The sequence below is a fragment of the Xiphophorus couchianus genome, chromosome 14 (assembly GCF_001444195.1).
Source record: "Xiphophorus couchianus chromosome 14, X_couchianus-1.0, whole genome shotgun sequence".
NCBI lineage: Eukaryota > Metazoa > Chordata > Actinopteri > Cyprinodontiformes > Poeciliidae > Xiphophorus > Xiphophorus couchianus.
This window is the reverse complement of record NC_040241.1, coordinates 23,349,280-23,364,031: the sequence shown is the minus strand read 5'-3', so window position 1 is coordinate 23,364,031 and position 14,752 is coordinate 23,349,280. Positions and strand designations below refer to the sequence as shown.

At 34.7% G+C, this 14,752-nt stretch overlaps 1 protein-coding gene across 1 annotated transcript; it reads right to left on the bottom strand.

The window, feature by feature from the left end:
• Window positions 1-701: 701 nt before the first annotated feature.
• On the bottom strand, window positions 702-4,641 carry LOC114156936 (butyrophilin subfamily 3 member A2-like). Its single transcript, XM_028037565.1, has 6 exons — window positions 4,384-4,641; window positions 3,426-3,514; window positions 2,633-2,974; window positions 1,781-2,068; window positions 1,587-1,706; window positions 702-1,459 (listed from the first exon to the last, which is right to left on the bottom strand). The coding sequence occupies exons 1-6, from the start codon at window positions 4,395-4,397 to the stop codon at window positions 966-968; spliced, it is 1,347 nt and encodes a 448-aa protein (XP_027893366.1). The 5' UTR covers window positions 4,398-4,641; the 3' UTR covers window positions 702-965.
• Window positions 4,642-14,752: the final 10,111 nt, after the last annotated feature.

Below are 14,752 nucleotides of genomic sequence, written 5' to 3'. Positions count from 1 at the left end.
AACTCACTGACTCTTCTTCAACCTCATACATAAAGAACCTGATGGAGAACGGATAATTCTCTGAACACTGATTAGAAATATTCATATCATCATTAAAAAACAGGTTCAATCCCCATAACTCTGTGAATGTCCAACTGTTTTCCACTTTCTGCATGTTGTTAGAAGACAACATTCAATATAAACCTCCAATTAACAGCTTTTAATTTTTACTGAACTAAAAGAAAATCTAAAATTATTCTACACTGATGTGAAAAAGTAAAGATGAAGTAAAACAATAAAGTTCAGAATTTTCTCTTCCCTGTAATTTTATCAAAGATTATAAGAATGACAGATGAGGCTTTATGATGGTGAAAAAACATTAAGAATTAAATATTGAGATAAAAAAACAACAGGATGTTATGTTTACTAAAAAAATGATTAAAGCTCTATAAGTAAAATAAACATTATTTTAGAATGAACTGTTTAATTTCTAATGAGAGCAACATTTTACATGTTTCATTTCTGAGTATCTCATCAATGATAGGACAAACACTCAGTGGAATACAAAATCTGATTTATTTGTTATTACAAAGAAAATATAAACATTATTTAAACATTTAAACCACCTGTGTGTTTATTCAGTATAAATCAGATTACACAAAAATGTCATTGATTTATTTTCATTGAGTTTTTTCATTTATTTTAGTAAATAAAAAGTTTATAAAGCTGAAAGAAAAATAGATTTTACACATATGTAAAATATTCTAGGTATGTTTTCAGTTGGTTTGTTTTCTGAGTTTCCAGCAGTTTTTTCACCTGTCAGATTAAATCCACATCTAAACTTTCTTTAGTGTTTCAGTGATAGAAAAGTTTTAGTGTTTTCAGTAAATCTGCTGAGTTTGAACCTGTTGAAACTTTTCTTTTATCAAGATGTTGCAGAATAAATGAAAACTTCATTTATTTCTGTCTCATGAGTGACATCAGATTTACTCCTGTGTCTCTTTTTGATCAAGTTGTTTGTTTATTTCCTTTAGATTGTTTTCTATCTCCTGTTTTCTTTCCTCCAGTTTGTTAATTTCATCGTTTGTTCTCTTTATTAGTTTATCTGTCATAAATCCGACCTCTTGATGACCTTGCTTTCTCTTAGTCAGTTTCTCTTTGCTCTCTGTTATAATTTCCTTCAGTTTTAAGTATCCTTGTGCTTTTTTTTCTGTCATGCTCCCCGTCTGGTTTGTTACTTCCTCATCAACAGCCTTAAACTTCTTCTCATCTTCATCAATCATTGTTGCTGTCTCCTCCGTTTGATCATTAAGTTTTTTTTTCTGCTCCTTTAGTTCCTCTGACATCTCCATTAATGCATTAATCTGCTGATCAATCATTTTCTGTTCCTTCTTGCTCTTTTCTTGCTCCTCCTCTAGTTTTGCTGCTGCAATGAGATTCTTTTGCTCTTCACTGATTTTCTTTGTTAACTTTTTCTTTTCTGTAGAAACAAAAAGAGAATTCGGATGAAGATCATTAGTGCAGTTCCTACACAAAGAATGAAAATTGTTTTTCTTTAAGATTGTAAAAGTTTATTAGGTTTCTACATATACATAAAACACACTCACTCGTTTGGTTTTGTTGCTTCATCCAAATAAGAAAAGCGACTCCAAGAACAAACATGATGACTAAAATCACATTGAAGCTGATAGAAACGGAGCAGCTGGACTCATTCATGAAGAAATCGTCTGAAACACGACCAAACAGAACCGTTACTGAAATAACTAAAGTGTTTACTGATCAAAATGTTTTGGTTTCCTACCTGGAACATGAATGTGTGTCTCTCTGCTCTGGTTGATGTCTCTCTGTTGGACTCTGCAGGTAAAGTTGTTGTAGTTTCTCTTCTCTACAGTCACTCTGCTGCTAACAGTGTAAACACCATCAGGATCTGGGCTTTTCTCTGCAGGTCCAGCAGACATGATGTTTCCGTCTCCGTCCAGCCAGAACAGCTCAGGTTCTGGATACCAGCCTGCAGCCCTGCAGTCCAGCTTCACTCCAGCAGAGCTTTTATCAAGTCCTGATAAACTGATTCCAGGTGAGGAAACAGAACCTGATGATGACAGAACAGGTAAACTATTTAGTAAAAATATATCCTGAAAGGTTTCAGAGTCACATTTCTTAGGAATAATTTATTGATCACCAACTGGAAACAGTTTAGAGCTTAATATTGATTGATAGTTAAAAGGTTTTACTGTTTGTGTTTAGTGATTTAAATTACTAATATTCTTCTTTTTATCATTAAAATACTTCCAGCATAATTTCTCTCTACTTTATGTTTTTTCTGTGGTTGTTCTGCTCCAACACTCTCCATGGTGACAGACAGTGACTCAAGCAAAATCCAGATTTAAATAGACCAGTTAGCAACACTGTTGTTCCTGTAATTGTGATGTAAATCTCTGTGGATAAACTGTAACAGCTTCCACGTTTATTATTTGTCTTTTCTTTAGTTAACGAGGCTTTCCTTATTTTATCTTCTTACTGATCCAAACCATTTGAAACCCAACACTAAGTTGCCTTTGTTAAAAATATATCTCAATGTGAACCTGTTTGGTTTTAATAAGACTGTAAACCAGTCCTGGTAAAGATAAATACATTTATTGTTTGGTTTACTCACCAACAAGAAGACTGATAAAGTATTCTGTTTTCTCTTTTGGGTTGTAACATCTGTATCTTCCGTTGTCAGAGTGTCTCACATCAGACAGTTGCAGTGAAACGTTTCCGTCCTTCAGTTTGTCCTTGAACAGAGACGTTCTTCCCTTGAAGACTTTGTTTTGGTCAGCTAAATATTCCTTCTGGTTGTGCCAAACATGAACAAATCTGGGTTTTAGGTCTGGCCTCCCCCACTCCACCGTAAACTGAGAAAGGTCCAGAGGAGGATCCACATGACACGGCAGGACGACGTCTTCACCAGGCATCGCTCTGACCGTCTGAGACAAATCTGCCTCCTGCGACTGACCTGAGAGACAAAACATTTAATATTTCAAGATGTATTTTTCCTCTGTTAGATGTAACTAGTAACAAATGATCAAAAACAAATACATTTTCTGCTTAATTAATCTAACTGTGGATATTTTAAATCTAATTTTGTCTTCAAAACTCAGCCTACAAGCCTGTAGCCTGAGGAAAAAATATAAGTGCCTACATGAAAAATCTGCTACATTACCAACAAAATATAAATACCAACTGGATTGGGTTTAAGATAAAGTTAGAATGTTTTTTTCACTGTGTTCTGTTGCAACCCACCACTTGTCAGAGCCATAACTTACATACCAGCTCCTGCTTAATAAAATTAATTAGACCTGCATGCCTGACCAGTCTAAATAAAGTCTGAATCTTTCTTTATGAAACTAAATTTCTCCCCAAGTCCATGTCTGAAACCTGAATCCTTATTCCTGTAAAGACGTTACCTTCATTGAGGTGAATCAAAATAAAAATGCTGAGAAAGAGTCCAGAAATGAATCCATCTCCGTTGTGAATCATCTTGGAGACACAGAAACTGAAACACACAGACATAAATTTAAAGCTTGGGAATATATTTACTAACAAACAATGTGAACCTATTTATTGATTTATTATTTTTCATGGATTTGACAAAATTTCTAAACTTTACACGGCTGCATATGAGTTAAGTGTACGGCCACAATTTCTTTGACAATTTTTATTCATCATTGATTCATACAACAATGCTGAAAGAATGACTAAGAAAAATAAAAATAACTGCAGCTCTGCTGCATTTAAGGGAATTACTAGCAGCAGGTGAGGCTGTTGATTTAGAAAACAGAGACATCAGGTCTTCAAATATACAGGAAAATAAAAATAAGTTCTTCCTTCCACTTTAAACATCGAATGTTTTAACAAGCATGAATTTGGCTGCTAAAAGAAAACATTTTCTCCTTAAGAAAGGAAGAAGTAAAATGTTTGTTAGGATAAATAAAATGATGTCTTTTAGCAGGTAAGACAAAAATATAGATGTCTGGTTACAATAAACACTAACATTATTTAGATTTAAGGTGTTTTAATCACCCAAAGTAAAGACCTGATCCTAAAATAAACCGTGTTTGGATCCAATAGGTTCTCTGCTAAAAATAAAAACCAGAAATAAACATGACTGGATGGATGTAAATAACTTTGGGTCAAATCTTGATGACAGTAGAGACTGACAGTCATACAGAAAATGTCTGTTTCAACATGTTGAAGCAGAACGTCGTCCTGAAAACTGCCGTGATTTTACTGCCAGCTACAGAAACTTACATTTTTCTATTATCATAAAAACAAGCTTCACATTGTACTGTTAGTGTATGTAAGTAAATAAGAAGCTATGAGAAACAACAATAAGAAATAAGAGAATAAAATGAATGAAAATACCTTTTTAGTGACATTCTTGTTTTCTCTTTTCTCTGCGAGTTTCGTGGTCAAAGTCCTCAGAATGAAGATGTTTCAGTAAAGATGTTCTCACGTTAGATATGAACATTAGTTCATATTAAATGAACTAATACAAAATCTTTTAAATTAATTTTTAGGCCAAATAGAAATCATGCTAACCCTGATCATCTTTTGTAGCGATGTGAAACCAAACCCTCCGGAAAATATCTTGCAGTTTCACACCAGGATTTCCAGCCTGGATATTGTTTTATTACTGCAAAGAGCTAAACCTGGTTAATATTTATCATAACGTTCAATCAATCTGAAAATGAAAGAGTGAACTTTATGTATGTTTAACACATATACTGAAACTTTAACAGCAATGTGGGCATAATGGTATTAAAAATGTATTAATGTAATATTTTCAAGTTTATGTTTGGGATAAAAAGCAGGTTTTGATTTCAACATTTTGCAGAGGCTCATAATTCTGTAGTTAATATTTAACCCCTTCCAGAGGAAAGACTAAAGTCTGACCCACCACACCTTATAGTGTGGAGCTCAAAATACTCTCCACAGAATAAACTGCAATACATAGTTTACTTAATAGTACAAGAAATTACACACACATTATATTTTTGTCTTTCTAATCATATTATTTCTAATAACTTTTTAGTATAGCAAACACCTTTTTGACTTTTCTGATGCCCATTTTATTCATCTACTTTAGTAATTTACTTGGAAAAAAAGACTCATTTTATTTGAATACAACTTCATAATACATTGACTGAAACTTCAACCAAAGTTTTGAAATCAGGGAACATTTCTCTGATGTTAGTGATTAGAAATCTGTAAGACTCTGAATGAGACGTTTCATCAGATTTCGCTGCAGCGAGAGGAAATCCTGCAGACTGAGTTTCTGCACCAGACTTGTTGCAAAGCCTCCTGTCCTGAACTCTCCATCAAAATGGTGACTGGCCTTTTTTAAATGGTTCAGGACATTTAATGCTACACCCTGGGTATCATAACTATATCTTTTTGTGAAAACTTGCTAAGATAATTATTTTTCTTATCTTCCCCCAAAACAAAGATAAGATTTGTTAAAAGAACTGAACAGGAAAGGAAATAAATCTGAAAAAGTGAAAACGTAACAGCAGTCTGAGATCTGAATGTGACTCCATGATCTCTTCATTACTGAGGCAGGTTTAGTTCTCTGTCTCCAAGCTGTGGGAATGTGTCTGTGGTTCAGAGCTGCAAAGCATCTGAACCACAGACATGATGAAGATGAACACAGTGGTTCCTACTGAGGCACAAGAACTTTAAGGTTTCCACAGCTCTGGACCTCTCACCAAACTTAAATGGACTTGTTGACTTTTTATTATTTTTATTCAATACTATCATTTAGGTCTGTCAGTATTAATTGGTTTAAGTTTCAGATCTATTTCTTGAAATTAACTATTGTGATTTTTAATGTTCTTTGTAATAAAAACATAAATAAACAAAGAAACTCCATACTAGGAATTGTGTACTTTTCAATGTAATAAAGTCCAATTGATCAAAACTAAAAACACATGAAATCCAAAAACACAAACAATGACGGCATAGTTTTGAAAAAGAAACATTAATTGTGTCAGGTCTGTGCACCTAGAACATTGAAAATACAAGACACAAGGAAAAGACAAAAGAGTTAGTTTCTTTTTACTCGTGAGGAGAACGGACAGAGATGTGTTTCAGTTACAATCTCTGCCTATTCTGAAAACACTTTCTGCCTCACCCTCTCTTTTAATTTCCCACATTCCCTAAGTTAGATGTACGCTGCAGCTCTAAAGAAGAAGAAGCAAATTAATTACACAGCTGCAGCGTGAGTCAGGGTCACATATCTTCTAATCGAGCTATACAATCTTCACTTCACATTTCTTCAGACTTGCATCTAAGGAGGAGGACAGGAGGCTCCAGCCAGAAACCTACTGCAATGAACTCATCTGGTTTCCACAGCTCAGGATCTCTTAACAAACTTAAATAGACTTGTTGACTTTTTATTATTTTTATTCAATACAGACATTTGCTGATAGAAAAGTAGACACAACTCTCCAGAGAATGGAGTTTCTTTATTTATATCTTTATAACAAAGGACATAAAAATCTCTTACAATGTTTCATTTCAAGAAATAATTATGAAACTCAAACCAAGAAAATCAACCAATATCGCCAGAACTGAATTACCATAATTAACTCCAATAGATCAAAATAAAACATTAAATAAAAAAACACAAACAAATATGAATCATAACAAATCCAAAATACTTTAGATCAAACTATGCAAATTTTAGGTCGATGGTGACTTTGAACAGGGAGGAACTCCTGTAGAGGACTGTATCACAGTGGTTCTCATAAAGCCTCTGACTGAAAACATTCCTAAGTTATTCCCTTGCAAAGAGGAAGCTCAGTGTTGTTCTATTTGTCAGTTTATGAGTCAGTCATCTTTGCCGAATCATCTTTCTGGTATTCTCACTGATTATAGAAGAAGAGACTGAATTCCTCATAACAGATGTACAAAAGATGTGGAGCATCTTCCCCCAAGCAGTGAAGGGTCTTAGCTTACTGATCTCTAAAGTCTGCCTTGACTCACACAGCTTCACTGTTACACCTTCTGTTCAGTCTGTTGTCATGTTTAGTTTCAGGAGTGACATAAAGGCTGGACAGTGTTGATGGGAAGATGGAGGGAAGTCATGAGCTGTCTGGCCCTTGAACGCCTGATCATAAGAGTTCTCCAGTGGAAAATGATGGTATGGGTTTTCTGCCTGGTTTTGCCACCCAAAATGGATGGATGTTAATAAGGAAAGAAGGATGGGTGGAAAGATGGATGAATGGATGGACGAATAGATAGATGGAAGGAAGGAAACAGGTGATTTCTATTAAAAAAAACATAAGTGGTCATTGCTGTTTATCTCCTTTTCTGAATTGGATTTATTCAGGTTCCTATAGTTTCATTACCATAAAAAAAATCTTAATTCCTTTATAATTCAGATAATAAAATAACAATTATTACACTGGGTTACAAAAAATATTTTTGGGAAGTTTTTTTTCCAACTGAATTTGTCATGATTTGGGTGGTGAGGCAGAGGCAGCAGACCCAGGGTAAGATGAATAAGATGGTTTAATAATGAAAACAGTCCAGAAATCCAAAAACATACAAAGTCCAGGCAGCACAAAGGAGCGGATGCAGACGCTCGCAGATAGTGACAACAGGTACTGGACAAACACGATGAGGACCCGACGAGGAACAAAGAACACAGGTGGGGTTAAATACACAGAGGGTAATCAAGGAGACAAGAAACACCTGGGAACAATCAAGGGGAGCCAGGACAACACGGAGACTCAGAGACACAGAAACTCAAAATAAACACAGATGAGGAGCAGATCCTGACAGAATTACGACTATTTTGCACCCCTGAATCAAAAAATGCCCCCCATCTCTCTAAATCAGGTCAGGTTTATATTCTAATTAGATTTAGAGAAAACTTCTGACTAAACTGATTACATTTTCGTGACATCATCAGTTAATTTCCATTAATATTTCTCATCCAAAAAGGTTTTAGGAGAAAAAATAAGTTTTCTAACAGAGTGTATTAATTAAATCTTACAAACTTGGATTTCTCTAAATTGAATAATAAACACTTTTACATGTAAATTGAACATTACGTCTTCATTGTGCAAAATGCTCTGTCTCTTTTCTGTCCTGATGGAGTCTCTCCTCCTGCTCATTGATCCAGATTCTCAGGAAGCCGATCCAATGTGAGAACAAGTCCTGCATTCTGATACTTATGTTGTTCCATAGTTCAGAAACCTGAACCGATTGAGCAAAACAAATGTGATTTTTGGATTCAGCAGATCAAAATGACCCTAAAGCAGTTGGAAAAACCCCAGAAAATTGTTTCGGTTGTTGACCAGTGATATTATTGATATTGTGTTTGCTCCTGTTGTTAGAAGCTGTATGATTCTTTTTATATTGTGTTTTAAACACCTTCCTAATTTGTTTGTGTTGACAGCAGCATCTCTATCGGTTCCAGCACTTTTTCTATGTTTAATATCTGCTTTTCATAATTTTTCTTACCCTCATCCAGTTTCCACTGGGACTTTAGGAGATCCTCCTTCCTTCTTAATAACGACTCTTTGTCATCAACATTTTCTCTCTTTGTCATTTCGCTCTCTACTAACTTTAACTCTTTTTTGTTTTTCTCTCTTTCAGCCTCGACTTCTTTAAGTTTTACTTCAAGTTGATCTTTTTGGTTCTCCAGTTCCCTTTGCACGCCATTCACTGCAGTTTGTAGTTGTCCTTTTCTTCTTTTTAGCTCAAGATTTTTACCTGTTGCCAAAATAAAACAAGATTTTAACGTTTGGTTCTCAGAAATAGTGTGACGCTAAACAAGCAACAATTCAGTACATAAACCTACAATTCCTCTCAGAATTTTTCTCCTCAAAAAGATAAGTTACAATTAAGTAGGAACTGACAGCTTTGAATAGAATTTGACACATGGTGAGAACCCACACTTACACTAGGAAATCACATAAGCTCCATTGAGATTTAAACCCAAAACCATCACATTGTAAGATGACAGTGTAACCCACTCAGTCACCCATACTAATCACATTTAGTGCTTATAATGCTGTAGCCAATGTATCTGATTCTCCATGCTCTTTCCCTTTAGTCAGATGCTGTTTTTCTGTAATTTTGTTTTCTGTCCCCAAATTCATCTGGAAATTTAACAGGACAGGAGTATAATCAGGCATTTTTTATGCATAAGTCTTAAATTTGATTTTCGTTTCACTTTCAATTAAGATATCCATTGACTTCACCTTTTTTGTCCTCCAGCTTCATCTTCATTTCATTCACCGTGGGATACAAATGTTTTTCTTTGGTTTGCAGTTGTACTATCTGCAGCTCAGAAATCTCACCTGTAATCAGAAATAGATCAAACTTTAGATTCTACACACAAAACAATGCATTGAGGGTTTTTGCAATAGATTATCCAGCTTGTCTTAAATTAATTTTACTGTCACCAAAATTTAGTGGGCAACTTTTCAACAGTTCAAATGGTCTGTGCAGTAGCATAACCGAAAGAAGCAGTGGAGCCTCCTGCACAGCCACCAAGAATGCAGCAATCAGTTTCTGGTAAGACATAATTAATCTGTAGCTTTGCAATGAACAGGAGAGAACCATCCTTCAGTTGAAATCTGTTGGCAAATCCTGCAGTGTACTGTTGAGTAGTTTTTAAACGAGTATTTTGTGGAGTGAGTTGCACAAACTACAATTTTCTTCATTAAAGTAGCTGGGACATTGCCCCCAGTCCCACCAGTGAGACCAGTGGGTCTACATCCCAGCCTGGACCACATCAGGCTGACAGTCCTCCCCTCCATGCTGGAGGTTTGGACCTCGAAAATGTTCTGAGTTTTGTGCCTCTAGTAAGCCACAGTCTCTGCAGAAGCGCTTGCTCTGTCAGAACTTATTTATCAAATGTGTTTTCATCTGAACTTTAGTGCATCAAAAAAGCAAAAACATGAGGAGTCCCTAAAACTGCCACAAAATGCCACGAGGAAGAGGCCCAGAGGGCAACAAGGACACCCTGGAGAGAGTCTATGTTTCTCAGCTGGCTTGGGAATGCGTTGAGATTTTCCTCAACGTATTCCCAAGCGTTTTTTACAAATTGTAAAAAACAAATTCTGAGGCTTTCTGCTTAGGATAGATTTTCTAATAGTTACTTGTATTAATACATTTCGCTACAATCAGATTTCAGGACATTAATGATCTTAGATCAACATGAAAATGAGTTTTTAACATTCCTGATTTAGACAGCAGTCGGAAACTGTAGTCAAATATATTATCTTAAATAGAAACAGTTAATTGAACTTATTCATGAAATCTTATCAATACATTAATTCCTGGTGTTTTAGTAACTAGGCTCTACTACAATTAAATAACAACTTACGTCTGTATGTCCAGAGGATAACAACAGGGATAACCAAGACACCATTTGTGCGACCATTTAGCCAATGGTAATAAGTAAACCCAGTTATGGTGCTGGAAAATGACATTAAGGTAAAGTCTGTCCAGCTCATTGTTGTTGTCATATTTCCTAAAAAAAAATTAAAGAAAATACATCAACTACTCAACCATAAATGGAATAATCAAAACTTGCTCAAACAGTCAATCATTCTCGTACTCAAGTAACAAATAGAAGCAAAGGCTGATTTTGAAGATATTAATTTGTTTCCAAGTAGTAAAAAGAAAAAATGGACAACTTACGTCTGTATGTCCAGATGTTTACAGCAGAGACACCAAAAGCACCAAGTGTAACATCATTTAGCCAGTGGTTGCCAATAAACCAGGTTGTAACCTTGGGAGGTAATGTTGAAGAAAATTCTGTCCAGCTCCTGTTGGCTGTCATATCACCTAAAAATGAAAGAAACAAAAATAAACTATACAAGCACAAACTGAATAATAAAACCTGCTCAATCAATCCCTCACTCAACTCATGCATAGAAGCAAACTCTGGTCTACACTGACATTAGCTTGACTTCTTGGAAAACCTATAATATATGTAGTTATTCTGTAAGTAGTTATTCTGTAAAATGCTTTGAAACTAATAAATTTCATCCTTACAGTAAGGAAACATTTTAGATTCATATTCTTATTTTGCACATAGGTCAAAGTATTTTGATGATTGAAAAACAAAATGTAAGTTTAGAAAAGCTTACCGGGTTGAAGTATGCTTGTTTGAGCTCACCTCCGAACGCATTCAGTGACAAGGTCCAGCTGCTTTATGCCAGGGTCTGAAAAGTGTGGCTGACACACCTTTTTGTTTTTTTGTTGTGCCGTAACTTCAGTCCAAACATAATATATTCAGTAAAGCAATTATTATCTGCATGTTTATATTGAAATTCTTTGCATGTATATCTAAACTAATTATTTAGTTTAGTTTTTTTCTGCAATGCGACAAAGAACAAAGAAATGATAAGAAAGAAATTTCTTATCCCAGTCAGATGAAGTTCATCATGACTTTATCTGACTGGGATAAACTTTATAGCAGCAATAAAACCTTAATTTGAGACGAATATAAACGAGGCTGATTTCCTACTATCCATCCGCAGTTCATCCCAACCGGCCACATTGTTTATTGTTTCTGTTAAACACCAGGTAAAGTTGTTGAAGGACTTGGTAGGAGTGAGCTGCTGTTTGCTTTTGCTCTTAGTTTTCTCTTATTATTTGACCTTATTTTTAGGGACTTAAGTTTTTTGTCATTTGGTTTATTTACTTTCTCTGGAGCCACATTATACTCTACCTGTTATAACATCTCATGCATAAAATGCATCTTTTAAATAAATAACATTATTAGATGCTCAAAACTTGGGATCTAAGGAGGATGATTCTTCATGTGATGATCTGGCTTCCCTTAAACAGGTCATAAAACTAAAAAGGGCCTGGTTAGTTATCTGATAACTGGTTAGTTATCTGGTTACTGGTTAGTTATCTGATTACCAGTTAGTTATCTGATTACAGTATTCAACTGCAAGAATGCCAATAAGGAGAAAAGAATAAGCATTTTTATTTCCTCTGTCTTTTTCCATTTGGTTACAAATCATGATCCAAAACATCCACTGGTTTTTTATGTCAGTCATTATGAACATTTATCTTCAATTATATTCAGTTCAACTCAAAAATACTTTATAAATCCCAAAGGGAAATTGAAAAGATTAAACAGGGTATGTAGGTCAGAAAATGGCTAAAATGTTGATATTCAACAAAGCTTACTCATATTTATAGTGCAAGCAATAATCCAAAGACTAAAACAACTTGATCTAACGGAGAAAGATCCAAATCTAGCCACCATGCAATGCATCCTTTTGAGACTTGCATTCTATGGAGTAAAATTCATCTAATTGAAATAACATTTAGATTTAAAGACAGTAGAGGGCAGAGTGGAGCTGTTTTCAGAGATCTGGGAAAGGAAGAGCAGATGATCAACTGTGTTCAAATCATTAATAACGCAGATCTCAGCTTTGACCTCAGATAAACCACTAAGAATCCAACTATTTGTGTCTGGATTAAAAAATATGTAAAGTGGAAGGCAAGTCACTAACACTTCTACCTGGTTCTTTGTCAGCATCAGTGATCATCCAGACAGGAAGAGGAAGTTGTGAGCTGCGTGTGACCTTGCTGTGAATGTGAGACACTTGTCAGTCAGCATCAAGCATCATGGAGGTCACAGCTCTCTGCATCCAAATATGTAAGTGTTTTTGTAACTTTTCATGCTGGTGCAGTGTAAGTTTGGATTCATCAGTTTGTTATGTCTCTGCAGGGATGAGCGTGTTTTCTCTGCTGTCCACCACGTCTGCTCAGACACCTGGTGAGCTGGAAACTATTTTAAAAACGTGCTTATTTTACAAACAGTATTAAATATGATGTTCTTCAGAAATAGCTTGACGTTTTTCACATTGCTCCAAATCAATCCAGCTTAAATCTGTTGTCATTGATACATAAACTAAGGTCATCTTAACTGTCTCTGATAAAATAGGTTTGCTTTGTTTTTTAAAGATTTGTGTTGCTATTTATGTTGTAAATTGTTTATTTACTTCTTCCTCTTCCATCACAGATTTTCCTATTATCTCTCCTGATCAACTTCAGTTCTTTGAGTACCAATCTGTCTCTGTGCACTGCCCCAGGGACAAACACATCATGAAAAATCTTCAAAATTTGAGTCCAGCAAACGAGTCGGACGTCTGCAGCCTCCCAGCTCCATCCTGCACAATCGATCCTACCTTTGAAAAACACAGTGGAGAATACTGGTGTGAAAATGATGAGGGCGAACGAAGCCGTGCTCTCGACATCTCTATTAAAGGTCTTCTTAAAATGTTTAAAATGAAATATTGTACTTTAAACATATCCTAATAAATACGTTGGAATTTCTTCAAATAGATGACAAAATATTTTACTGTCCTCATCACATTCCTCAGATGGTCCAGTGATCCTCAAATTTACAGCCCAACCTGTGAAGGAAGGATCTGATGTGATTCTTCATTGTAAAAACAAAAATGATGAGAAACCGCAAACATGTGACTTCATCAAAGATGGCCAGAGCATTAAGACCACCTATGATAAGAACAATGTCCTGACACTTCAGGATGTCTCCAAGTCTGATGAAGGATTCTACAAATGCAGCATTTCTGGAGTTGGAGCCTCTGCAGAAAGCTGGTTGTCTGTCTTCAAACCAGAAAATGGTAAATAGATCTTACTGGTTTATGACTGGATTGTTTTCGTTCTGTGCAGGTTTTTGCTTTTTGATCTATTTCAAACACACCAGATAAAACGTCTTACTGTATTACCAGAGAACATAACAAACACACAATAAAAGATGCAAACTTTTAAACAGGACAATTTGAAGATACATCTCAACTGGAATAAGGATGATTATTTTTTTATTTATATTTTTCTCTAAACGCTTGATTTACTACAAATAATTAATTTGATTACTACACTTAAATTTAAGTAAATTAAGGTGTTTGTATTTCAAATAAATCTAAATACTGAAAAACATTTCAGAACAGTTCCAGAGGTTTTTGTCTCCTTATTCATAATATAGTGAGCTAGAGTATCCATTTGTGTAAATAATTAATAAATAATTCATTAGCCACATTTTTCCAGACTTCTACTGTTTCATTAATGTAGTTTTTTCTTATATTTTATTAAGTTTATATGTGTAAACTTAAATAGTTACAACTTCAACAAGTTCTACAATTTCACAAAAATGGTAATTATTACTCATAATATTAATGTAAAATATTGTAAAAATCTGAAATGTTGTTAATTACTAATAATTATTTAATAATTAAAAGATGTTAATCTACTTTAAAGTCAAACAAATTAGTTTTCGCTGCAAAGCGACATTCTCTTCATGGAGACAAAATCTGGTCATCTTTTGTCATAAATTGTATTTGAATTATTTTTATTGGTAAAGTTCTTACAATAAAGGGTCATGTTAACTGTTATGCAAAATAGACGTTTTTTAGCATTTTATCATGTTATTCACTCATTAAAGAACATTCCTGGGGGTTGCATTGACTCATTCATGCATATTTGAAGGTTTCTTGAATCTCTGGTGCCTGGCAGCCATTTTGGGTGCCTTAAAACTTGCTTACCTATGCTCTGCCTTTTTATCCAAAGTTCCACCTTGATTCATTTACTTATGTCATCATTTGTATACTGTATAATTTGAGTTACCAAATTCTAAGAGCAAAAATATATATTTTTGACAAAACAAACAGCACATTTAGTTATGTTGCTATTGCTTAGAGTCCTAATTACAATCTTCTACTTTTCA